The 23,974-nt window shown below is 51.1% G+C and overlaps 2 protein-coding genes across 2 annotated transcripts; both read right to left on the bottom strand.

Moving 5' to 3' along the window:
- Positions 1 to 1,404: 1,404 nt before the first annotated feature.
- kcp (kielin cysteine rich BMP regulator) lies at positions 1,405 to 23,144 on the bottom strand. Its single transcript, XM_067234029.1, has 46 exons — positions 23,002 to 23,144; positions 22,087 to 22,619; positions 21,683 to 21,755; positions 20,395 to 20,636; positions 20,126 to 20,294; positions 14,134 to 14,207; positions 13,873 to 13,966; positions 13,700 to 13,782; positions 13,489 to 13,582; positions 13,330 to 13,409; positions 13,003 to 13,088; positions 12,811 to 12,901; positions 12,594 to 12,693; positions 12,181 to 12,266; positions 12,000 to 12,093; positions 11,677 to 11,826; positions 11,419 to 11,525; positions 11,185 to 11,278; positions 10,924 to 11,097; positions 10,406 to 10,488; positions 10,195 to 10,288; positions 9,848 to 10,030; positions 9,531 to 9,701; positions 9,253 to 9,426; positions 8,833 to 8,915; positions 8,442 to 8,532; positions 8,264 to 8,346; positions 8,014 to 8,187; positions 7,544 to 7,723; positions 7,067 to 7,331; positions 6,833 to 6,915; positions 6,637 to 6,730; positions 6,318 to 6,491; positions 6,063 to 6,145; positions 5,394 to 5,514; positions 5,188 to 5,270; positions 4,957 to 5,056; positions 4,507 to 4,595; positions 4,313 to 4,415; positions 4,029 to 4,171; positions 3,693 to 3,865; positions 3,448 to 3,559; positions 3,199 to 3,300; positions 2,729 to 2,893; positions 2,306 to 2,606; positions 1,405 to 1,905 (listed from the first exon to the last, which is right to left on the bottom strand). Exons 1-46 carry the CDS (start codon positions 23,108 to 23,110, stop codon positions 1,688 to 1,690), a joined length of 6,258 nt encoding a protein of 2,085 aa, XP_067090130.1. The 5' UTR covers positions 23,111 to 23,144; the 3' UTR covers positions 1,405 to 1,687.
- Positions 16,536 to 18,794, bottom strand: LOC136941575 (uncharacterized). The gene is made up of 4 exons (XM_067234114.1): positions 18,188 to 18,794; positions 17,761 to 18,080; positions 16,624 to 17,659; positions 16,536 to 16,570 (listed from the first exon to the last, which is right to left on the bottom strand). The coding sequence occupies exons 1-4, from the start codon at positions 18,792 to 18,794 to the stop codon at positions 16,536 to 16,538; spliced, it is 1,998 nt and encodes a 665-aa protein (XP_067090215.1).
- Positions 23,145 to 23,974: the final 830 nt, after the last annotated feature.

Raw genomic sequence — 23,974 nt, 5'->3', positions numbered from 1 at the left:
CCAGTCTGGGGAGAAACACACACACAGGATTTAAGTTAAGGAGAAAGAAGGATTCTTCCGGTAGATGTGTCCTGCCTAATTCCTACCTGGCCCAGCATTGTCTAGCTGTCCTCCTCAGTCTCCACATCCACCCTCTGCTGCTCTCCCCCTGCTCTCTGTCTCCTGCCAGCCTCCCTTTCTGCAGGTAGGGGGCAGTAGAGTGTCAGCGACAGGCGTGAGCGAAGCGTCATCGCCATGACCAAGCCTCACCACAAAACGCCAGTACCTCTGGGCTGTCGTCCCGGTCACTGGATGTGGCGTGTGTCTCTGGTGTGGATGTGGATGGATGTGTTTGTGTCCCCACGCTTAGCAGCCGGAGGTCCCAGTAGAGCTGCAGAGAGGAGGGACGTCTCAGACGCAGACCACCGGGTGTTCTCGTGCACGCTGTCAATTCCCCTCCCCTTTTACCGGACCTCCTCTCGCATTCACGCTCTTGTTTCAGTTTTTAGTTCCTCAAGGACACTTAGAATTGTCTCATTCTCTCCTCTACCTCTTCTCTCCTTCCTCGCTCTGTCTCCATCTCCAGGAGAACATCCAGAACGTTCCTTCCAGAGCAGGACCAGCTGTCGTCCTCCCCTGCCACCTGAGGAGGGGAAACCATTATCTGTCGCTCTGGATAAGAGCGTCTGCTAAATGACTAAATTACAAAATGTAAATCTGTGGGTGCTGTGGGGCTCTTTGTGTGTGTGTGTGTGTGTGTGAGAGTGTTGGTAGGTCCCTAATAACCCTAACCCTCCTGGTGGCTGCGAGTGCATCTTCCTGGCTGGAGGGCTGATGCAGCACCTTGTGGAAGAGCACACACAGATCCCCGGGGGAGAATTCCGCACCTACAGAGACGCCTAGAGACTTGTACAGACCAGTCACACACTCCTGGAGATTGAATCACACATGCACGCCCACACACACACATTTAAAAACAGGTTTACGGGATGCTGACCCAGAGACTGGTTATTTGCAACTAACTGTGCCAAGTATCAACATGCTTATTTCTTGCACACCCACTTAAATACTCCTATTCTCCACACACCCAAACACACACACACGAAAAATAATAGTATGCAGTGGCAGCAAACATTCCTACAGAATGCTGCTACTCCTACCTCCTCCATGTTGTCAGTGCAGACGGATGAATTAAACAGGATATCGCTACAGCGTCACCAGGGCAACACATAGATCAAGTTACCAGTCAACGAAAGTGACATTTTGTCTATCGGACCCACACAGGAGGGTTAGTATCATGTTAAACCAGACCATGTCACACATCTTACCTTATCTCCTGTGCAATGGATTCTGCTTCCAATACAATCAGGCAGTTTGTATGTTTGTGTACAAGTAATAGACAAATTTAACACCAAATTTGTGAAACTTTAATTTTTTGAAGAACAGAAGAACATGAAGTGAAATCCCACAAACAAAGCATAACAAGAACACATCTGTTATTGCACACAAGGCACAGAATAATAATTCATATCTTAACATTACAATTGTATTCATAACATTTATTAAAAAAGCAACCAAATATTTTTGAAGATCAGTCCCAATATCCTCAACGGCTCCCGTAATTAACACGTGCCGAAGTAGGTAGGCTGGGGAGGTATGTTAGTTACAGTAAATTTGAAATGTGTGTGTGTATGTGTGTGTGTGTGTGTTAGGGGTTGCCATGAATGATCTTGGGACACTTCTCTGCTGGTATACAGTAGTTGTTGTGCAGAACCAGGCCGGCAGGACACTGGCAGCCTGGCACACAGGGCTTGAAGCAGTGGCTCTCTATCACCCCTAGTGGCACATTCTTGTTAAAGCAGGTCACTGGGCATGGGGGGCCACACTCGTCAAACACAAAGCCCCTCTCCACAGGACACCCCACCGCTACACAGGGAGAGAGAGAGAGGCGTAGAGGGAGAGAAAGGGAGGGAGGGAGTAAAAAAAGCAGTGTGAGTCGTGGTTGTAATAAACAGTGTGTTTTTTTGTCTGCGTATGTGTTTGTGTTTATGTGTGTGTGTGTCTTAACCCTTGTGCTGCCTTCGGGTCACATGACCCAAGGGTTCACAACGAACCATCGTTGTGTTTACCCAATTTTACCCAATACAAAAACAAATAAATAGCATTTCCTTTTAACCTTGGGGGGGTCTGAGACAGCCCGACGGATAAAAGAAAATGCCTCACTTTGATTTTGTATGCGGTAAAGTTGTCGCAATACGATGGTGGGTCACAATGACTGATGGGTCAGAATGACCCGATGATAACACAAGGGTTAAAGTGACCCTACCACACAGCGACGGGCTCCTCCACTGCAGTATGACCCCGGCCTCTCTGCACTGGCCAGCGTACGCCTCCAGGGTGTCGCACAGACACTCGTCAGCGTTGGCCCCGCAGGCACACAGGTCGTACACGCAGGCTCCGTACCACGCCTCCGGGGGCAGCACGCGGTGGCACGGCGTGAACACGGAGGACTTTAGGACCTTGCAGCGGGCGTTCGCTCCCTTCCTGGCTTGGTAGCCCGCATCCTTACAGGGGTCGACATCTTCTCCACCGCGACAGGAGGATAGACTAAGGTTGCTACCTTCCACCTGACAGCCCCAAATAAAATAGGGACTTTAATGAAGAAGCACCCTCAACTAAATCTCCCTGGCGTCTCCTGTCCTGTCCAATCCACCCCGTTCCCGCCTTCCTCCTGAAACTCCTCCCTTACCTTCCAGCTGTTCCCGAAAGCTGCCTCTGATTGGCTGATCTGTCTGCTGGGGGTGCGGAGGTCGTCTTGAGGGTAATTGTTGAAGTTGCCACAGAGGCCGCAGGTGTGATTCTTGTAGGAGCCTGGAACGCTCACCTCCAGGTGAGAACGACCACTCCACAACACCTAGGGGAAGACAAGTCAGGGAGCGAGGGAGGGAGAGGGGGAGAGAGAGAGAGGACAGGGATAGAAAGAGGGATGGTGTATTATGTGTATGTGTACTATAATAGTGTTGGTGGTGGCTGCTGGATAGGTGGGTATATAGCTATGGTTTTGTCCTCATAAGACACTCTTGTCACAAGAGCAGTATGACAGGATGTGACAGAGAGCATACCGCAATATTGATTAGCTTACTATTGTACTGTTGAATATATCAACCAATGGCCATTTGAATCCTTTCTCTTTGGAAGGTGAACACAGCGTGTCTGTACCTTCAGGCCGATGTTGGTGTTGAGCAAGATGGTGTTGGTCTGGCGCTCTATGTAGATGTAGGGTTCTCTGAGGAAGGGCAGGGTCACAGCCTCAAAGTTGACCTGGAAGTCAACACTTACTTCAGTTCCTCTGATTGGTCGAGCAGAATGGAAGGTGTATGACAGCCAAGGAGGAATCCAATACTGCACACACACACACACACACACACACTTGCAGACGTACACACATGCGTGCACACACACACCAACCTTCACTATCCAGTCCTGGAGTAGCTGCACCACAACATCTCCTATAAAGACAGTCACCTCCTTGGTCCAGGATACTCCCTTACGGCCGCGGTCATCATTAGTCGTGTGGATACTTCACACAGACACGCACACACACACACAGAGTATTACTCTTTAATGGTGGTTTCATGTTCTTAAAAAATGAATAAAAAAACTCTGGTCACCATGGTAACTCCTCTCCCCTAGTCGCCATGGTAACTCCTCACCTAAAGTCCCCGCCCTCACAGTCCTGCGCCAGCACGTAGGTGCACGCCCCCTGGAAGTGCAGCATGCGTCCATCAAACGTGCGGTAGTGGGGGTCCCCGAATGCGATGCAGGTGGCTGGCCGGGGCAGGCAGTGGGGACAACACACACCTGGGACCACCGCAGGGGTCTCATCCTGGGGGGAAGAAACACGTGTGTGAGTATGAAGTAGAGTGTGTGTGTCTCTCTGTATGAGTATGTGTGTCTCTGTATGTGTCTCTGTATGTGTGAGTGTGTCTCTGTATGTGTGTGTGTTTGAATGTGTGTGTCTCTGTATGTGTGTGCGTGTGTGTACTAACGGGTCTACAGGCGGTGGGGGGGCAGCGCTCGCTGTGACAGTGCACGTCTCCAGACACGCAGGTGCAGCTGGTGCACTCATCCACCTCCCACTGCTCACTGGACAAGTACACTGAGCCCTGGTACACACACGACACGCTGGAGTCTGCAACACACACACACACATACATATTAGTAGGAACACTACACCCATGTCCTACACAGTGCAGGTCAAGGGACCGTGCAGTACAACTGACTTGTCACTCGTGTTTGTGTCTGATAACAGTGAAGAGAGCACGGCTGGCACCTTGGCATTCATAGCAGCATTTCCCAGGAGTCTTCACTCTCACCAGGCCGTCCCGGCACACGGTGGACACACACTCCGCGATGCTGCACTCCACATAGCCCAGCTGAGGACACCAACACAGGGACCAGAGAGTGTGAGCGCTGCTGTTTGTTTCACAAACGGGAAGCATGGCTTCCGATCTAGGTACGACTTACGTTGCAGGTGCACGTGATGCACTCGTCCTCGATGTCAGTCCAGCTCTCTCCATTGGACACGCGCTTGCTGCCTCCCTCCAGCACGCACTCTGAAAGACGGACGGACAGACAGATACACTGACCTGCTGATGTACAGACAGAATGTGGGCCATTCCCTACGTCGAAACAGGCCCTGGTGGATAGAGAGGACAAAGACAGAGGGAGAGAGGAAGAGGGAGAGAAAAAGAGAGAACGAGAGAGAGAGGGTGGAAAACCGAGAAGGAAAGAGAGGGAGAGAGAGATAGAGAGGGAGGGAGAGAGTGAGAGGGAGAGATAGAGAGGGAGATATAGAGAGGGAGGGAGAGAGAGAGAGAGAGAGAGAGAGAGAGAGAGAGAGAGAGAGAGAGAGAGAGAGAGAGAGAGAGAGAGAGGGAGAGAGAGATGGAACACAGGCTCATCTGAGGCACTGACCATCACACACAGGACAGCAAGAGTCTGGGGGGGTGAACTGCTCGTTGGGGGGACAGTTAAGCGGCAGGCAGCCCTGGTGAAGACATGTCCACGTCAGGTCCTGTTTACCACACACACACACACAAACACACACACACACAAACAGGCTATATCAGTATGCCTAATGTGGAAGCATACAGTCCACAGCCTGATACAAAGGACAGGTTCTGTATGGGGGTTATTGTATGGTACCTTGCACTGGCAGGTGAAGCATGGGTCATCTGTGGCCAGGACCTCGTTTCCAATCAGTGTGGCTGTGCAGTTACTAAGGGGCTCTACACACACACACACACACACACACACACACACACACACACAAAGAGGTTTGTGAGACTGATACAGACGAGCTTCCAGTAGCAGAGGATGACAGGCTGGTGTTACTGGTTAGAGCTACTGACGGGCGCAGACAGGGCAGCAGGTGTCACTCCCAGAGAGCAGGATGTTGTTCTTGGGACAGTCCACCAGGCTGGGGCACTGCTTACGATAACACCTCAGGTGCTGCTCCCCGTCAGGCATCACCTGGGAGACACACAAAACACATCACCTAGGAGACACACAACACACATCACCTAGGAGACACACATCACACATCACCTAGGAGACACACAACACACATCACCTAGGAGACACACAACACACATCACCTAGGAAACACACATCACACATCACCTAGGAGACACACAACACACATCACCTAGGAGACACACAACACACATCACCTAGGAGAACCACAACAAACATCACCTGGCAACACACAATAAACATCACCTGGGAGACACACAACACACATCAACTAGGAAACACACAACACATATCACCTAGGAGACACACAACACACATCACCTGGGAGACACACACACATCACCTAGGAGATACACAACACACATCACCTGGGAGACACACAACAAACATAACCTGGGAGACACACACACATCACCTCGGAAACACACCGCACATATCACCTGGGAGACACACACACATCACCTGGGAAACACAGCGCACACACATCACAGATGAGGTAGAGGAGTAAAAGCCCCCAGGATGTGTCATGTGTGTGTGTGTCTTACCTCACAGGTGCAGATCTGACATGGATCACTAGCTGGGTTGAAGCTGTCTCCTGGGCCGTACACTCTTCCCTCAAACACACAGTCTGGTAAAACACACAGCATGTGAGACACATCTACACACACCTTCACACTCACACCTTCAGAGAGAAACACACATGAAACACACAGGCGTCCTGATATCCAGCTATACTCTCTTTCGAAGGATTTCTGGTCTGGAAATCTCTGCAGGTTTGTGTGCGTATGCGTGTGTCCTACCTGCACACACCGGACAGCACTCTCCAGGGACGCTGATGGTGTTGATGCAGGGGGAGAGACAGCGCACCTCGGAGCAGGTGGTCACCCCCTCCACACACATGCATGACTTGCAGGGAGTGGAGTCTGCAAACCAGCTACTGCCCTCCAAGTACTCCTCCCCATCATACATACACCCTGACACACACACGTGCAGTTAAGATTAAACACTGATCATTCGTTGAGGTGAAGTGAAAGCAGAATGTATGTGTGTGTGTGTTTGTGTGTTTGTGTGTCTGTGTATGTGTGTGTGTGTGTGTGTGTGTGTGTGTGTAGCAGCTACCTCTGCATCGTGGACAACAGGCCCCAGGCTCAGTCACTTGGTGCATGCAGAGCAGCGTCGGACACTCTGGAGACACACACTTCACCTCCCCCGCCTGAAACAATCACACACATGCACACACACACACACAAACAATGACCTCAATACATTCTAAATACCCCCCCCCCACCAAGTGTATTTAAAAGTGGGCTTTAACCTTGCAGGAGCATGTGGAACACTGGTTGGAGGTCCGTGTCCACAGCTGTCCATCACTGTACTCCTGGCCATCCAGCAAACACACTGACGGACAAACACACACACGTCTTCAGATAAACAGAGAGAATCTCTGACGCGCTTCTCGTAAATACAATCACCCCCTCCCTCCCTCCTTCCCTCCCTCCCTCCCACACACACACACAAACAAACCCACACAGAACACGCTGAGCGGCACCTGTGCACTGGGGGCAGCACTCTCCCGGGGGGGTGCGGGGCTGTGCGCACGGGGTGGGGGGGCAGAGGAGGGGCACGCAGGTGACGGTGCCCCTGATGCAGGTGCAGCGCTGGCAGGGGTTGTGCGTGGAGGAGAAGGTCTTCCTGTGGGGCTGGACCAGGCCCTCGTACAGACAGGAGTCACACACGGGACAGCAGCCCCCCGCTGGGACTGGGTGGGAACACTGTGACGGACAGGGCTTCCTCTGACAGCTCACCACCTCGTTCTGGGAGAGGGGGGAGGAGAGAGAGAGACATAGAGAGAAACAGAGAGAGATAGAGAGAGGGAGGTAGAGGGAGAGCCATAGAGATACAGACAGAGACAATACAGAGCGAAAAGACAAAAACAGATGTGAAAAGAGGAGATGGAAAACATCCAGGGTTGGCGCTCAGGGACTCTGCAGTGGGAGGGGAGGTGGGGGGTCATCGGCCCACTCACCAGACAGGTGCAGGTGGAGCAGGGGTCATAGGTGGGGGTGAACGAGGTCCCAGATTGGTGCTCGTTCCCCTGGTACAGACACACCCCACTGCACACGGGACAGCATTCCCCCGGGGGGGTGACGGAAGAAGCACACGCCACGGCCGGGCACGGTACGGACACACACACCACGCCCCCGTTCTACACACACACACACACGCACGCACACACCAGGGACATCAAGACGTGTCCTGACAATAGCTGATGGTTTACATGGCTAACCTATCTGACAGTCTTACTCTAATGACTCTGAGGTTCTGATTGAAATCATTTGATCAGCTAGGCTACTACCACTACAGTATTACTGTAAGTCATATCATATTTGTATTACGTATGTATATGCCCGTTAGATCTCACATGTATTTTACATGTGAAATCCAACCACCTTTGTGTGTGTGCCCGTGTGTATGTTGTGTATGTGTGTGGCGTACCAGGCAGGTGCAGCGCTGACACTGGTCTGCAGGGTCAGAGAAGCGTTCCCCGTTGGTGCAGTCCCGTCCGTGGAAGCGACATCCGTCACACACCCCACACTCACAGCCGTCCACGGCAGGGTGGGGGCACGACACTGCCGGGCACCTCCTCTTCACACACACCACCTGCCCCCTCTGACACGTACACACAACGTGTGTGTTAGGATGATACTGACCGTCGCCCCCGAGCTTCGTCCCCGAACACACTCACTGTGCATGTGCAGTCTTCGCACCGTGCTCTGGTTGCAGGAAACACCTGTCCGTCAGCGTAGGTCCCTCCCTCAAACAGACAACCTACCACACACGCACACATAGACACACACACAGTAAGTTAGAACAAACAGACAGACCCATGCAGTGCATGCGGTTCAGGGGAGTGAAGGTGGTACCTTCACAGACAGGGCAGGCACAGGAGCTGGTGATTGGGTGAGGGCAGTGGGCTGGGGGGCACGGCTTCGGCTCGCACCTCAGCGAACCGCTCTACAATGAAACACAAACACCGGACATGACTCACATAAACTACACACAAGACAGAGGGTTAGAAGCCTGTCTACATGATTACAGGATGATGTTAGATGTGGATATAGGATCTACTGTAGGATACATCACAGGAAGGATGTATTTTAGGAAGTAGGATATGATATTATAGTCTGCATTATAGGGTACAGGATTTTTGGAGGGTGTTGGAAAACAGTTTTTGGATTGCTAGTAGATGCTGGTGATCTATCATTTGTGTGGTGTGTGTATGTGTGTGTATGTACGTGTATATGTGTGTGTTACCTGGCAGGTGCACTCTGAGCAGGGGTTACTGGGGTCAGTGATGGACTGACCACTGGTGAGGATCACGTTGTTATGGAAACAGCCTGTCAAGAGACAATATTTCCACAGATATTGAGAATGCAAGACACTTATTACGAGTATTATTAAAGTGGAACTGAAGCTTGTGCGAGTGTCTTTGTGTTTGAGAGTGGGCACATGTGTTTGTGTGTGTGTGTGTCCAGCGTACGTGAGGGAGTGTGATTGTGAATGTGTGCATGTTTGAGAGTGTGTGTATGACTGCATGTGTACATGTACAGAGTGTATGTGTTCATTCGGTGTGCATGCGAGCGTGTCTATGACCGCACGTGTGTGTGTTAGTGAGTGTTTGTGTACGTGGGCGTGTCTATGACCGCACGTGTGTGTGTGAGTGTGTGTACATACGATTACACTCCCCACAGCAGCTACCGGGAGGCCTGTAGGGGTGTGTGCACTCGTTATAGCAGTACAGGTCAGTGCATTGGACGTCCCCTCGGTCGCAGGAGCAAACAGAGCACGGGTCATCCTCAGAGACAAACTCAAAACTGTCAGGAAGCAGTTGACCGTGGAATAGACAGCCTGTAAGGCACCCAGGGACAGACACCCAGAAGAGGGTTAGGGTGAGCCAGGCTGGTGGAGCTGGGTGTTGGGGGAAGAGGTGAGGGTTGGGGGGGTAGCCTCACCACGACATTCCATGCAGCACTCGCCCTGCACGGGGAAGGCACAGGAGACTTGTGGACAGGGCTTTTTCTCGCAGTGGATGGAGCCTTCCCGACACACACACACTCCGCACGGGTCGGACACATCCCTCCAGGACGCCCCGTTGGCGTGTTCCTGGCCCTCGTACTGGCAGCCTGGCAGACACACACACACACAGGCATGGCAAGTGTGGAACATCATACAATCATGTGCTCTGAAAGTATTTGCCGAATGAATATGTGACGTGAACGTAATCTCGCAACACTGTTGTGGGCGCTGTGCGTAATCATTTGCGTTTTACCATCACATGTCCGACAGCACTCCTGTGTGATTGGGTGGGAGCAGGTGGCCAGTGGGCAGGGCTTGCGTTGGCAGTGGACAGTCCCGTTGGTGCACAGGCATGCTCGGCAGGTGTCGGCGGGGTCATAGAAGCGCTGTGTGTGTCTGTACGGTCCGCCCTCGTAAACACAATCTGCAGGGGGAGCTTGGAAGTGTGTGTGTGGGGGGGGGATTAAAGAATAGGTGGGGTGAACTCCAATCCAGGTACTGAGACACTCCTCTAACCTGCCAAGCTGGGGGTGGATCCTAATAGTCGGTGGTAGCTTCCTACCCTTGTTCACTGCTCTCTCCCTGCCTGCACTTTCCTACCTGGACACTGGGGGCAGCACTCTCCAGGCTGCATGTAAGGGTCGGAGCACTGCAGTGGGGGGCACCTCTTCATCAAACACTGGACGTTACCATTCTACAACAAACACAAGCACACACACACACACGGTGAGAAACTGACCAACTATAACTGGAAACAAACCTGGGAAATGTGTATAGCAAGGCAGTAAACAAACACGGTGAGTAGACTCACTATGCAGTGGCATGTCCTGCACTTGTCTGAAGGGTGTGGGAACTCCTGTCCATTGGGGTACTCCTTTCCCGCATAACGACAACCTGTAGAGGAGCACCAATCACTGGGGGGGACACCATGGCTGACATACCACACTATTGTGACATGGCATACAGGAAAAGGTTCGATGACTGGATGACTGGACGACTGGACTTCAGAATGTGTGTGTGTGTGTGTGAATGAGTGTGTTGTTGCGTGTGTGTGTATGTATGTACATTTGTAAGTGGGTGTGTGTACGTGCATGTGTATGTGGGGGGTCAGATGGCTGAGCGGGTAGGGAGTCGGGCTATTAATCAGAAGGTTGTTGGTTCGATTCCCCGGCTATGCAAAATGACGTTGTGTCCTTGGGCAAGGAACTTCACCCTACTTGCCTCAGGAGAATGTCCCTGTACTTACTGTAAGTCGCTCTGGGTAAGAGCGTCTCCTAAATGTAATGTAAATGTAATGTAATAAATGTGTGTGTGAGAGAGAGAGCATACCGTTGCAGTTGTTCTGACAGCAGGTGCCAGGGAGGGGGGCGTTACAGTGAGGGCGGGGGCATTCGGAGGGGTGGCATTGGACCCGCCCTTCCTCACACACGCAGTCCTCACACGCACTCACAGGGTTGGGGAACGCCTCGCCATCCACAAACACGCGATTCTCAAAGGAACAGTCTGGAAAACACATCAAACATGTCTAGACACAGTATCATTCTGTTTGTGTGTGTAAGTGTGTGTAATTGGGTTTGCGGGGCGGGTTACCCGGGCATTTAGGGCAACACTCTCCATGAGGAGTGTTTGGGTTCGAACAGTTCATTGGTGGGCAAGGTGATCTCTCACACTTCACTGTACCATCCTGAGGGGGCAGCAGAGAGCACATTGAGTTCCTTTAATCACTGTCTGCAGATCTGAAAACTGGATGGAGTCGATCAGTAGAGCAGCAGCTCCATTCCTTCCTATGATAGGACTAGGAGGTGGTTTGAGATCTGTTCTCACCACACAGCTGCAGGTCTGACAGGGTCTGTCAGGGGTGGAGAAGGTCTGTCCGTTTCTATAGATACGCTGGTTAAACGAGCAGCTCTCGCACACAGCGCAACAGGAGCCTAGCGAAGGAGAGAGGGGGATGGAGTTACACACACGCACACTCACAGTCTCTCCTTCTCACACACGTACACGCTCAAGTCTCTCTCTCACGCACAGACACCCTCGCTCTCCCGCGTACACACCCACACAATTAGACACACACACACGTACCTTTGCTCCTGGTGGGGTGTAGGCAGGTAACCGGGGGACACTGCGTGTGTGTGCACACTGCCTCTCCGTTCAGACAGGAGCAGGTGGAACAGGGGCCGTCAGGCTGCCATTGAGAGTCCTCTTCATACTCCACACCCTCCAACACACACACTGCCAAGACAGAGGGGCTCGACTGTGACGTGTGAACTAGAAAATATGTCATTTTTGTATGTCCTGTGTGTGTGTGTGCCAGTTAGTGTGTGTGCGCGCGTGTGTCCGTGTATGAACGTGTGTGCTTGCGTGTGTTAGTGCTGGTGTGTGGGTGTGTGTGTGTGTGTGTGAACCTTTGCAGATGGGGCAGCAGAGCTGAGGGTCTCTGATAGGGTTGGAGCACAGCACTGGCGGACACCTCTCCTCGTGACACCTCACATATCCATCCTGAGGAACACACACCCCAAATGTGCATGCAGATCACGGTACGTCCGTGGGTGTGTATGCGTTTGTGTGTGCGTGTTCCGCACTCACCTTGCACCTGCACTGAAGACAAGGTCCGCTGCCCGCTGGTTTAAACACCTGCCCGTTATCAAACACCCTCCTCTCATATTCACACACTGCAAACACAACCATCGATCCTCAATAAGAAACACTAGAAAATGAGCTGATATCATTTAGGACCATCCTGGGAGTTTTTTCTTATAGGTTTAAGCTCGGCTTGTGTGCAGTTGTATGGGTGTATGTGGAGCCTTTTGTGACATTGCTTGTAAAAAAAAAGAAAAAAAAAGACATACAACTTGACATCATCGCAGACTTGGATGACATGAAAAAGGCGAGAGAAAGAATGAAAGGCTGACATTGGCGCTTGTGCCACACTTTTACAAGTCACACGTGGATGTTGTAATACAGCTGTAGTGTAGTATGAGACACATAAACGCACTGACTGTCACAGGTGGGGCAGCATGTTCCGCTGGTCTTGGCTGGGTGGCTACAGGACAGAGGGGGACACGAGGCGTCCACCCTCTCACACGACACCTGGCCGGCCTGCCAGACGCAAGGAACATTATGACCTGCTAGCTTGGACTTTTTGGCCGTAAAACAATCTCACAGACATGTACACACACACACATGCAGACACACCCACACACACTCGTCGCTTACTAAACACTGGCAGCGTAGGCAGGGATCTGTCCTGGAGGGGAAGGTTTGTCCATCCAGAAACACCTGGGAGTCAAAGTCACACTGCTCACACCTGCAGAGAGAGACTGGAGTCAGACTGGAGGCAACCCTCACCTGCAGCCAAAGCTGTGCTGCTCAGGGTGTCACTGGTTGCGACCGCAACCGGTCGGTTACCGTGGGCAACAGTCTCCGGGGCGATGCACAGGGTTTTGACAAGCAGGGGCGGGGCAGTGGAGCGGGGAACACACCACATCTCCATTCTGGGATAGCCAGAGAAAAACACAAGTTAGAGTTTGAGACACACATATCCTTATGTATATACATGCAGGAAAACGACACACATATCCTTATTTGTATATACATGCAGGAAAACGACACACATATCCTTATATGTATATAGATGCAGGAAAACGACACACATATCCTTATATGTATATAGATGCAGGAAAACACACACATGTACACACACACAATGAACATCCAATATAAAGAATGGCATACCACACACACACACTCCTGACAGCGGTCTCCTGTTGGGATCACTGCTCCATTGGGGAAGTCATGGCCATTCAGCCCACAGCCTGAAACACACAAGGACACACAACTTGGCATATACACACTTACACAAACACGGCCACACATGCACACACACGCACTTACCATGGCAGACAGGGCAACAGGAGTTGGGCGGCGGGGGGGCGGGGTTCTTACAGGTGGGGCGACACTGCTCCTTTTCACAGCGAACACGGCCCTCCTGCCCCAGGAAGAGCAGGGAAACAGGGGTCAGGGGTCAGGGGACGAACACAAGGAGACACCAGTCAACCTTCGAGGTGCCGGGCGACAGAGGGAGACCCACACAGGAGAGACTAACCTCACAGTCACAGAGACTGCACGGGCTCTCCACCGGTCTCCACTTGGCTCCGTGGTCGTACCTGATGCCGGTATGGACACATCCTACACAAGGACACGACACGCATGGCAGTCAGTCACGGCAAATCGTCCCAGTCTCAGGCGGGTGTGTGGGCGGTGCACATCGGTACTAACCCCTGCAGCGAGGGCAGCACTCTCCAGGGGGCGTCTCCTGCTCCCTGCAGTCAAGGGAGGGGCAGGGAGGGGTGGAGCACCGCTTATTACCACCCTGTTGGGAGAAAAGGAGAAAGAGAGAAAGAAAGAAAGGGAGATTAAGAGAGAAAGGGAGAGTGAGAGAGAAAGAAAGAAAGAGAGAAAGGGGAACCAGAACAACTTGAGGGTGGCACTTTAGACAGGGCTTGGGTGCAAGGATCGTGTGCATGCACTTAACCTCACGTTGCAGTCACAGGTCTGACAGCCGTCGATGGTGTTGAAGGAGGTATTATGGGGCCGGCCATCCAAATGACAACCTTGAGAAAGACAGTACATTACGGAGGTGTCTACAGTATGTATATGTATGTACATATCTCAGTGTGCTGGTCAGTTGTCACTTCCCCCCTTACCCTGTGTGAGGTTTCACCTTCATTACCTAAGCCAGCTACACCAGCGAAAAGCACTTGTAAGTGCTTGATACCGCAGGAGGGGAGTTTTTACCAATCCAGCTTTATTATAATGCAGCATGTACAGTATGTGTGTTCTCACAGCTGGTACTGTTACAGTGTGTGTGTTAACATATCCAACAACCAAAGTATTGTGGAGGTGCCTTTGAATGTTCCCAGCTGTTGACTCCTGATTCCTCTCTTTCCATTTCTCTCTCTCTGTCTCTCTCTCCCCTCTCTCTCTTGGTCTCTCTCTGGGTTACTAGGGGAACATCTGGCTGAGCTCTCCTGCCAGTAATGACAGAACAACATGCTCCTCGTGTAACACCCTTTCTCACACACACACACATTCACACACACACACAATTTTCTTTCATGGACTGTGACCGAGAGGTCCGCAGTTAGAGACTAACCCTGTAACTCCATTAAAACATGATTGAGAGAGATATTTTGAGAGACACAGAGAGAGAGACGCGGTGTCTGTATGGTAGAGAGTATTTGAGGTCTCACTGTATGGGGCTCATTATGTTTCTGTGGTCTCATCGTGAACTCTTCCTCCTGTAAAGACTAGACCAGACAAGCTAAACATCAGACAGTTCAGTGAGCAATCTCTTTAATGAAGACACAGACTGGGAGATGTGTGTGTCTGTGTGTGTGTGTGTGTGTGTGTGTCAGTGAATAATCACAGAGAGGCTAGCGGGGCTGCCCACTGTGCCAGCATCTAACAGGCATTTCCTCTAGTCAACCGAGCATGCAACACATCAAAGTCTGTGTGTGTATGTGTGTGTGTGTGTGTGCGTGGTGTGCGTTTGTGCGGGGTGGGTGTGTGAGTGAGTGTGTCGGCAGGGTGCCATCGGTGTCGTGTAACAAACACATGCAGAAACAATTAAGGGAGAGAGGGATGAGAGGCAGAGACAGTGAGAGAGAGAGAGAGAGAGAGAGAGAGAGAGAGAGAGAGAGAGAGAGAGAGAGAGAGAGAGAGAGAGAGAGAGAGAGAGAGAGAGAGAGAGAGAGAGAGAGAGAGAGAGAGAGAGAGAGAGAGAGAGAGAGAGAGAGAGAAAGAGGAGACAGAGAGGCTAGACAGCACATAGTAGGCCGTTCCAGACTGAAAGGAGAAAGAAAAGAGGGATGTGTTTGTTTACTTTCCTACACAATAGTTTCCATAGTGTACACATGATTGAAGAGTCCCATTGTGCTGACAGTACTCTGGGACTGTGTATCTGCATGTGTGTGTGTGCGTGTGTGTCGGAGTGTATTTCTGTATGCCATATGTGTGTCTGTGTGCGTGCGAATCAATCCATTATGTGAGTTTAATTACACAGAATGCATTAGGCAACAACTATGTGTCAATCTTTGGATTTGATTGTCAATCCCTTTAGAGTTACCTACAAAACTGCCATATAAAACTGATACATTTTGTAGTGGAAACCCTGATTCTGCATTCCTTTATATGTGTCTGAGTGGTTCACTGTGCAAGCCAAGGCTGTGTACATGATCAAAGCCTAAATACAGCAGTCATGTGGAATCCAGGCTATCTGTTTCCACCCCTGCATGGAAATTCTCTTTGTCCCTGAGGTAGAGATGAACCAGAGGAAGACCTCGACCTTGACCAGTAGACCACAAAGTCACCATGGAAACCAACCAATCCATCATTTCTTTCAGCCTCACTGATTCATTCACCATTTCATATCTTCAGAGTGTCCGTGAAATATCAACCTGGTTTGACATTGGTAGCTTAGGGAGGTTTCGAATTTCTGTTGTCTTTTCTTCCACACTGGTCACACTTCTTGAGTGACAGCGCGAATGCGGCCAATGGTCACCAGTCCTGACATATGACATGGCTGCCACTGATTGGATCCAACCACTCTATGAAGCAGGAACCGCAGTTACGCACACGACATTCTGCCTCGCGGTAACCACGGCAACGGGCCTCTCGGCAAAGGTCAGGACAGGTCACCGGCGCGGATCCAAGAGGACAGCCAGAAAACCAGTGCAGCTCAAAACAAAACCTAGACACAGCGGTCCAACAAACAGGAAATGATGTCACAATGCACAAACTGTCAAAGTTGTCTTGCTTACCAAGTATTGGAAACTAAGAGGATTTTCCTTTTAGCTAACCTAAATGGTTACCTGAGGTCAGGGGTGACAGGCAGCCAGACATCCACTGGCCTTGACAATGTCACCATGGAAGGATGAACTTTAGGAGGTTTTTGTTCTACCCACTCCCTCTGTGGCTGACCAATGAGAGCATAGCCTTGCTTAGGGTCGAGAGCCATCCAATCCTGACTGAGCCAGTGCCCGGGAAGGGAGGTGATAGGGGGGCAGGTACGTGTGATGTGATTTAGAGCTTGGGGATTGGTTGAGCTCAACTGTTGCATGGTATGGAAGTAAAAGCGTAGATAGTGTGGCCCGTCAAAGAACCAGTTGCAGCGGTCTTTGTCGTAACCGTCTGGTCGAAACCCAAATGCATCGAAACCGCCACGGTCCAAACCAAAAGGGTCAAAACCGTAAGTGCTGTAGCCGCCATCCACGAAGAGCTCTGACATGACCTTGACCCTCCGTTCTTCTCTTCTCTCCTCTTTATCGCCCTCTTTCTCCTCCTTCTTTTCTCTCTCTCCATCCTCTCTGTCCCTGTTGGTCATAAACATGCCGTCCCACCTCATCCCAAACCACGTGAGGTTGGAGCGGTTGAACCCGTAGCGGTTGTACCCAGAGACATCATATCCTTCTCTGTCAATATGGTCGTGGTCAAAACCATCCTTGTCGTAACCTTGGCGGTCCCAGCCACTGCGGTCAAAACCACTGACGTCATAGCCACCGTGGTCGAACCCATTATGGTCCAAACCGACATGGTTGAAATTAGACGGCTGTTTGTTATCGTTGTGCGGCCTGGCGTCTGTGTTGTGGCCTTGCTGGGATTGTCTCTGCGAGGAGGTCACATTACAGGGAGCGCCGAGGGTTATGGGTACGTACACCACGCACAGCTGTTCCTTTGATGACATCACGTCGTCAGGGGAAACCCCAAATGGTTTCATTCGGACATTTCCCCGGCGGGCAGAGTACTGGCCACGCAAATGAGCCTTGCCCCTCTCCAAAACATGGCCGTCCCTATGCCCATGCCTCTCCTGCCATTGTGTCCACAGCTTGTCCAGGAAGGCAGAGTGTGAGAGGTAGAGGGGGTCGTAGGCAGCCAGGGGGGAGGCCATGTGGCCCCCCAGCCAGAGTCTGAAGAGGCCAGAGTAGGTCTGCAGGGTCTGGGAGAAGAGCTGGAAGTCTCCCTGATTCACCAGCTTCTGGAGGGTTACCGCGTCTGGCAGCCACACCTGACAGGACCAACACAGAGCAACGAGCAATGTCACGCACTGGAACTGTACCACAGGCTACTTGCTCTACAGGATATGAGGTTAGAATAGAAGCGGGAGACCGAGGTGTTGAAGCTCCGTCGGAGACAGGGGGACCAGCGGGAGCGCGAGTCCCAGCCTTGGAAGGGGTGGTGGGGGACGCAGTCGGAGCCAGGGGCCCCGTCCCCTCCGAAGAGACCAGCCTGCCACGCAGCAGAAGACAGCAGGGAGCCCGAGTCGACCGTCCACTCAAAGTAGGGAACAGCCAGTTGGCATGACGACAAGGACTGGAGCTCACGCTCCACCAGACGGAGGAAGTAGCGGTGCCAGGGGAGGAAGTAGGCGTGGTTTCCAGCCTGGGGGGCAAACTCGGCTCTCATCTGGGCATAGCCCTCCCACATACCTACACACACACACAGTACATACATAAAACTGGTAAACACACACACAAAAAAAATGGTGTAATGTGTGTAGATCTGAAAGGCAGGTGAGGTCAGGTGACAGGGATACCTGGCCTGGCATGGAGCATCCTGATGGCCCTCTGATAGCGCTTCCTGTCTCTCGGCGTCAGGTCTCGAATCTCTTTCCTCTGCGTCGCCTGCGTGCACGTACACTCCACCGTCCCACCCTGTGTGCACACGCACTCCTCGCAGCCTTGCCTGAAGGTCTCTCTGTACCTCCGAGCTTGGCCGTGAGAGAGGCAGCCACAGCCCTCGCTGCAGCCCGCCTCGGAGCACTTCTTGCCAGGGGAGAAACTCACAGCCTCCCCCTCTCCCCGGAGGGCTCGTAGCCTAGCCTGACACTTGAACAGAGGTAGGTGCTCGCAAGTGTAGGAGACGCCATCATCTGTCTCTATGCAATCCATGCCGGCAAGGCTTCTCTCTCTTCTTCTACCCTTCTTTCTCTTCCTGTTTCTCTTTCTTTGAGGGTCCAGCCAAGTCAAGTTCAAGTCTGTGCTGCCATGGAAACTGTCTTCTTCTTGACCATGGGATTCGGAGACATACTCCTTGAAAGTACCATCTAGGTTGGACATGTTGTATCCATGGCGATCATAGTCCTGTTGATTGTAGCTGATAGGGTTGCCAGGTTTGGGCTGGCGGAAGCAGCAGGCTCCCATCAGGCACTGCTCTTGGCAGGCACTGAGGGACAGGAAGTTGTTGGTGGTGTTTCCTGTGCAGTATAAGAAGTCCTCACAAAGGCCAGAGGTGGGGTTGAAGGACCAGCGTTGCCGCGGTGACCTGTGACCCTCACAGCTGCTCTGCGGTCTGGGCTGCCAACAAGCCTAGACACAGCGATGGAGTGGGGAGGGGGGGGGGGATTGGACACACACACGCCCTCTTACCCCTCCTCATCTTCCAACAATACAACACCAGAACTGACTGTTCACACAGACACAACACACCAGAACTGACTGTTCACACAGACACAACACACCAGAACTGACTGTTCACACAGACACAACACACCAGAATGACTGTTCACACAGACACAACACACCAGAACTGACTGTTCACACAGAAACAACACGCCAAACTCTCTGTTCACAAAGGCACAACAATGATACTGGCTACCAAGACCATCAGGTTACCGGTAATATGCAATACAATACAAGCCATACTGTGCAGCACTATGTTCTATAGCACTACAAACACGTCTAAGAGCACTGCCCTAGGACGGACCATCTGTACTATACTGTACACGACCAACTCAGCTAACAGTTAAGACACACACCACTACTCTACAGCAACTCTACAGACAACAGATCCAAACCTCTCTTTTTCTGCACCCACCTCAAGCCTGTCAAAGGCACTTGTGACCTGCCAAATAAATCAAACTGTTTAGTCATGACCAGACTAGTTGTTAGGCACAGTTTTCTGAAGTTCCTTGATAAACGGACACAACTCGACCACACAAAGAAAGATACTACACATACAGTTCTGCAGAGACAGACTGCAACTATTTGATTAACACTCTTCACAGCATACTGGGGGAAATGTAGTGGTTTAGGTTAACAGTCTAGTCTAGGTAAAACGCGTTGTGACACACTAACGTGTTAGTCTAGAATGTACTAGTTTAGTTTAGTCTAGTTTAGTTAAGACTGGTCCTTTCTAGTTAGCAAGCTACCTGTCTCAGCAGCCTATCACACACAGGTCCTATGGTGTGGGCGGGGCAGGAACAGTGGAACCCTGTGGTTTCATTGGTCAGACACGTCCCACCGTTGCGGCAGGGGGAGGACGCACAAGCGTCTGGGGAAGGGGCTGTTGGGTCACCATGATAACTGGCCTCCACTTCAATAACAATCAGGCAGCAAGGCTCAGAAGAGATAGTCAGAAAACAAGTTGGCTGCATGTGTAGGATGACTGCATTTGTCAGGTGATTTAGGGAACGAGTGTGTGTGAGTGTGTGTGTGCGTGCGTGTTGGTGGGTCATGACCGCAGCTGTACTCACCCTGGGTGGTAGCCTCACAGACGACCTGTCCTGATGTGCAGGTACACACAGTGTTCAGGTGGGTCTCCCAACGCTGCCCCTCCTCCACCTCACGCCCCTCCCACACACACCGCCGTCTCACACAGTCACAGCCCTCCAGGTACAGCACACGCTCCTGCAGGTCAACATTCTACACACAAAGAGGACTTCAGAATGCATGCTAGGTATGCACACAGTGTGTGAAGCATCTAAGCTGTGAAATGAGACCAGATAAGTAGCAGTTCTTCTACCTGGGCCTTGACCATATCCAGCATTCGAGTCAGCCCCTCCAGCCTCTCCTCCAGCCCCTTCAGCCTCTCCTCACCCAGGGCCTGGGGGCTGGGCAGCCCCACTTGAGGGGGTGCAGGAGGCCCCAGGACCACACCTCTGTGGGGCTGGTCACCCTGAGGCTCCTTGGCCTCCTGGGGATGGAGCTGGGGTTGGCCCTCGGCAACATCCTGTTGGGGGCGTCGCTCCCTCTCACTCCAACTGTCTGAGAGAAAGAGAGAGAGACAGACAGGAAGAGAGAGATGTAAAAGAGGGGGAATTTGGAGAACTAGGGGGTCTTTCTACTCCAGACCAGCAATCACAGCATCTAATAAAAACATTGACAACCATGCGAACATCCTGGGAGGAAAAGGCTAAAGTAGACCAAATAAATAGATCAAATAAATAAACAAATAATAGAAGGGGATTCCCATAGGGAGCAAATATATCACTTACATTGAACCCCAATGCTTGGGGTGTAACACACATACACACACACACAACTAAATATACACATTGGTGTGTCTTCGTTCCGTGTGGTCTCGCTCTGAGGTCAGAGTTGAGCAAGATCATAGTATGTGACCCATACCCATCTGTTTTCTAAGCCCCTTTAATTATTTGTATTTACTGCTTGGACTTCTCATTCATCACCAGACATGTCCAGAGTCTGCATTAGCACACCACACTGCATTAGCAGCCAGCTACCTTGGTCGAACAGCTAACTTAGGATCAAATCATCTTGAGAACGTAATACTGCAGAGATGTGTACATTCAAAACAAAAAGTCGGAAGGTCAGGAAAGAGGGTACGTTTCAAGAGAGGAAATGCGAGTGGGGGGGCAGTTTATAAACATGGAGAGGAAACTTGAAGAGGGGGCAAGTGCTTTTCTCATCTAAAGGCCTAGGCACAAACCCAGATGGAAAACCTCTCAGCGCGTTTTTTTTTACTCTTCCTACACATACACAAACACATGAACCATAACTGCCCAAGAGACCTTTATAAGTGTCTAACTGAAGGCCAAGTCACTTTTATACACTGCAAAAAGTATAACATACATGCCCTAACCTCATCTACACTATGCATCTACAGGCACAGGGGAGATACTATGACAATATTGTGGCTTGGACTTTCTTTCCGTATGTACATTTTGAACTTCGGCCAAGAATGACTATGGAAGTGTACCATTACTTACAGGATGCCGACTGATGTTTCTCGGTCCCAGAGCACAGCACCAGATTCATACTGCTCTATTTAATCTGACAGATTGTTGTACCTGTTATATTGTCACAGTTCCACGGACGCTTCTGATATGGCCGGGTGGAGATCTCAGCTGTCTGCAAATATCCCTGGAGAGATAAAGGGTGAGGGTGGGGAGAGACAGATGGAGAGATAGAGGGGTGGAGAGATGGAGGGAGATAGGGCGGAGAGACGTGGTTTAGGAGATATGTGTTATTACTGCATAAGTTATCGCTAGAGTTTCCATATCTTGCGTTCAGCACGCCTATCAAAAGCAAGGACAGGCAGTATTTAAACTTAGGAATGACTTTAACCAATTCAACTTGGTTGTGTGAGTAGGGGGGGGGGGGGAGAAAGATAGAAAATAAACTGCTTGTGTGTGCATGTGAGTGTGTGAGTTTGTGTATGTGTGTGTGTGTGTGTGTGACAGACAGCACTCACAGTAAACCTGCTGTGGCTGTCCCCCTGTGTGCTGGCTAGTGTGACGACCAGATCTGAGGGTAGATCCAGCTTGATCTTCTCTTCTCCTCTCCTCCATAAAACCACCGCTTCTCTACAGTCTACGAACAGAGCCAGGCGCTCGGGCTCCAGCACCAGGGCCACCCGCACCCAGCCACCCCCAAAGAAGGGGCTCCCTCCTGGGAAGAACACGCTGGTGAGCCCCAGGCAGCCATGGCAGTCCAGACGCAGGAAGTTCGAGCGGGTGGATGACGAGAGCTGTAAGAGGAGGGAGGAAGAGGAGGAGGAGAAAGAGAGCAGGGTGGCAGAGGAGTTTTCCGTCTGACGCCCCACTAGGTACACCCCCATGCTGCTTTGTAGTGTGGAAGCCAGGGATAGGGAGTATTGGTGAGGGAGAGTCAGGTGGGGGGCACGCATGCGGAATTTAAAAGCGACAGTTCCAGGTTCCATTCCCTCGGTCTTAGATACTCCCTTGATAGGATGGGACATGTTAAGAGCAGCCAGGAGGTCCATCACTGTGGGACAAATGAAAGAGCCTGTCAGGATTAAGCTGTGTAAAAATTTACATTTTAATTGAACGGAAAAATACTGACAGCCAGAACAAACATATCTGTAAGTCTATGAAACTGATCACGCATACACACATACAAAAAATGAATTTGTCCTGACCATGTCTGATGATAACCTTGTTTCTGGGTCAGAATGAGTGTGTCAGTGTGAGAAACAAAGGCAGGAGGATTCTCCATTCCTTCACACATGACTGCTTCACTGGGCCATAACAGAACATTTGAGTACTCTATTTGTACTGCTGTCACAACAATGTATTGTTTAAATAAATCCGATATTCAGAAATAAATTACTTATTTGTACAATTTCAGCCAATGTCGCTTAGCCTACCATTCTCGTGGTTCCGGCTGGAATGGGTCTGTAGGGACGCTGAAACACTCCACAGAACACACACACTTATCTCCAGGCATAGGACGGTCTTCAACCACAGGTAATCCATTCTCGGGCAGCAATTAGACTGCTGACAACTCGGACATAAAAGTAAGCCAAAAATATATTACCTTGATTACCTAAAGTGTGACAAAGCGTTTGCTATGATGATTAACTTGACATCGTTTATTTCGACAGAAAGTCTATCCTCGGTGTGGAACACGGTTACAGCTGCCCTCCACTCGGTTGCCGCCGAATATTCTGTCAAATAGGCCGTCGGTAAAAGGCTAAACATCTGGACGCACGCAGGGTCACGGAGGGAGCGCCACACATTCCCCCGGGGGCATGCTCACTCTCACTTCCACACAAAGACAGCGCAAAGGAGAGGCAGGTCCTGGATAGTGCGTTAGATACACTCGATGATTTGCATCTTCATCATTCTTATAGGGATGAACAGCGCGATTTCTGGACCGTAAACATCAAAAATGCAGTTGGTGTTCTGATCTGTCTTTGCTCCAGCTTGGCTCGCATTAACATCACTCGGGTGTCGGGTGGTCTGTTCGGTGTTAGCAACCCACTTACGCCCCTTGCCACTCCCCAGACAACTCCTCTCCTTTCTTTTCTTCCGTTGTTTTCTCTCTTTTTGGGTTGAAAAAAACTTTCCTCCTGTGGACTTGTTGATTCCTGAAGACCCTCTTTTGGTAATCAGCTAAAACCTGGTTTGGAGTTCTGGACTGGAGGGGAGCCAGCCCCTAGACATGTGTGTGTGTATGTGAGAGAGAGCGAGAGATAGTGAGTGCAGGGCTAATAATGAATTGGTGTTTCATGTTGTCATGTTTCTTACATAAAAAAAAAGTGCCCCTATAACCGACTCCATTGTAGGCCTAGGTCTTTAAGACCCAGCCTTCCCCTGTCCACCCCCCCCCCCCCCAAC

Source organism: Osmerus mordax, chromosome 4, assembly GCF_038355195.1.
Source record: "Osmerus mordax isolate fOsmMor3 chromosome 4, fOsmMor3.pri, whole genome shotgun sequence".
In the NCBI taxonomy this organism is placed as follows: domain Eukaryota; kingdom Metazoa; phylum Chordata; class Actinopteri; order Osmeriformes; family Osmeridae; genus Osmerus; species Osmerus mordax.
The sequence above is the reverse complement of the archived record's forward strand: the minus strand, read 5'-3'. Positions and strand labels throughout refer to the sequence as shown.

Bases quoted from the DNA above. Each gene is read 5' to 3' on its own strand.
- LOC136941575 (XM_067234114.1), bottom strand. From the start codon at position 18,794: ATGGGAGCCTGCTGCTTCCGCCAGCCCAAACCTGGCAACCCTATCAGC. The intron at 18,081-18,187 runs GTATCCCTGTCA...GTGTGTGTGTAG, and splicing joins GATGCTCCATGCCAGGCCAG to GTATGTGGGAGGGCTATGCC. The intron at 17,660-17,760 runs GTCTCCCGCTTC...TGGTCCTGTCAG, and splicing joins GACGGAGCTTCAACACCTCG to GTGTGGCTGCCAGACGCGGT.
- kcp (XM_067234029.1), bottom strand. From the start codon at position 23,110: ATGGATTACCTGTGGTTGAAGACCGTCCTATGCCTGGAGATAAGTGTG. The intron at 6,492-6,636 runs GTAGCTGCTACA...TGTGTGTGTCAG, and splicing joins CTGTTGTCCACGATGCAGAG to GGTGTATGTATGATGGGGAG. The intron at 6,146-6,317 runs GTAGGACACACG...GTGTTTTACCAG, and splicing joins GTGCTGTCCGGTGTGTGCAG to ACTGTGTGTTTGAGGGAAGA.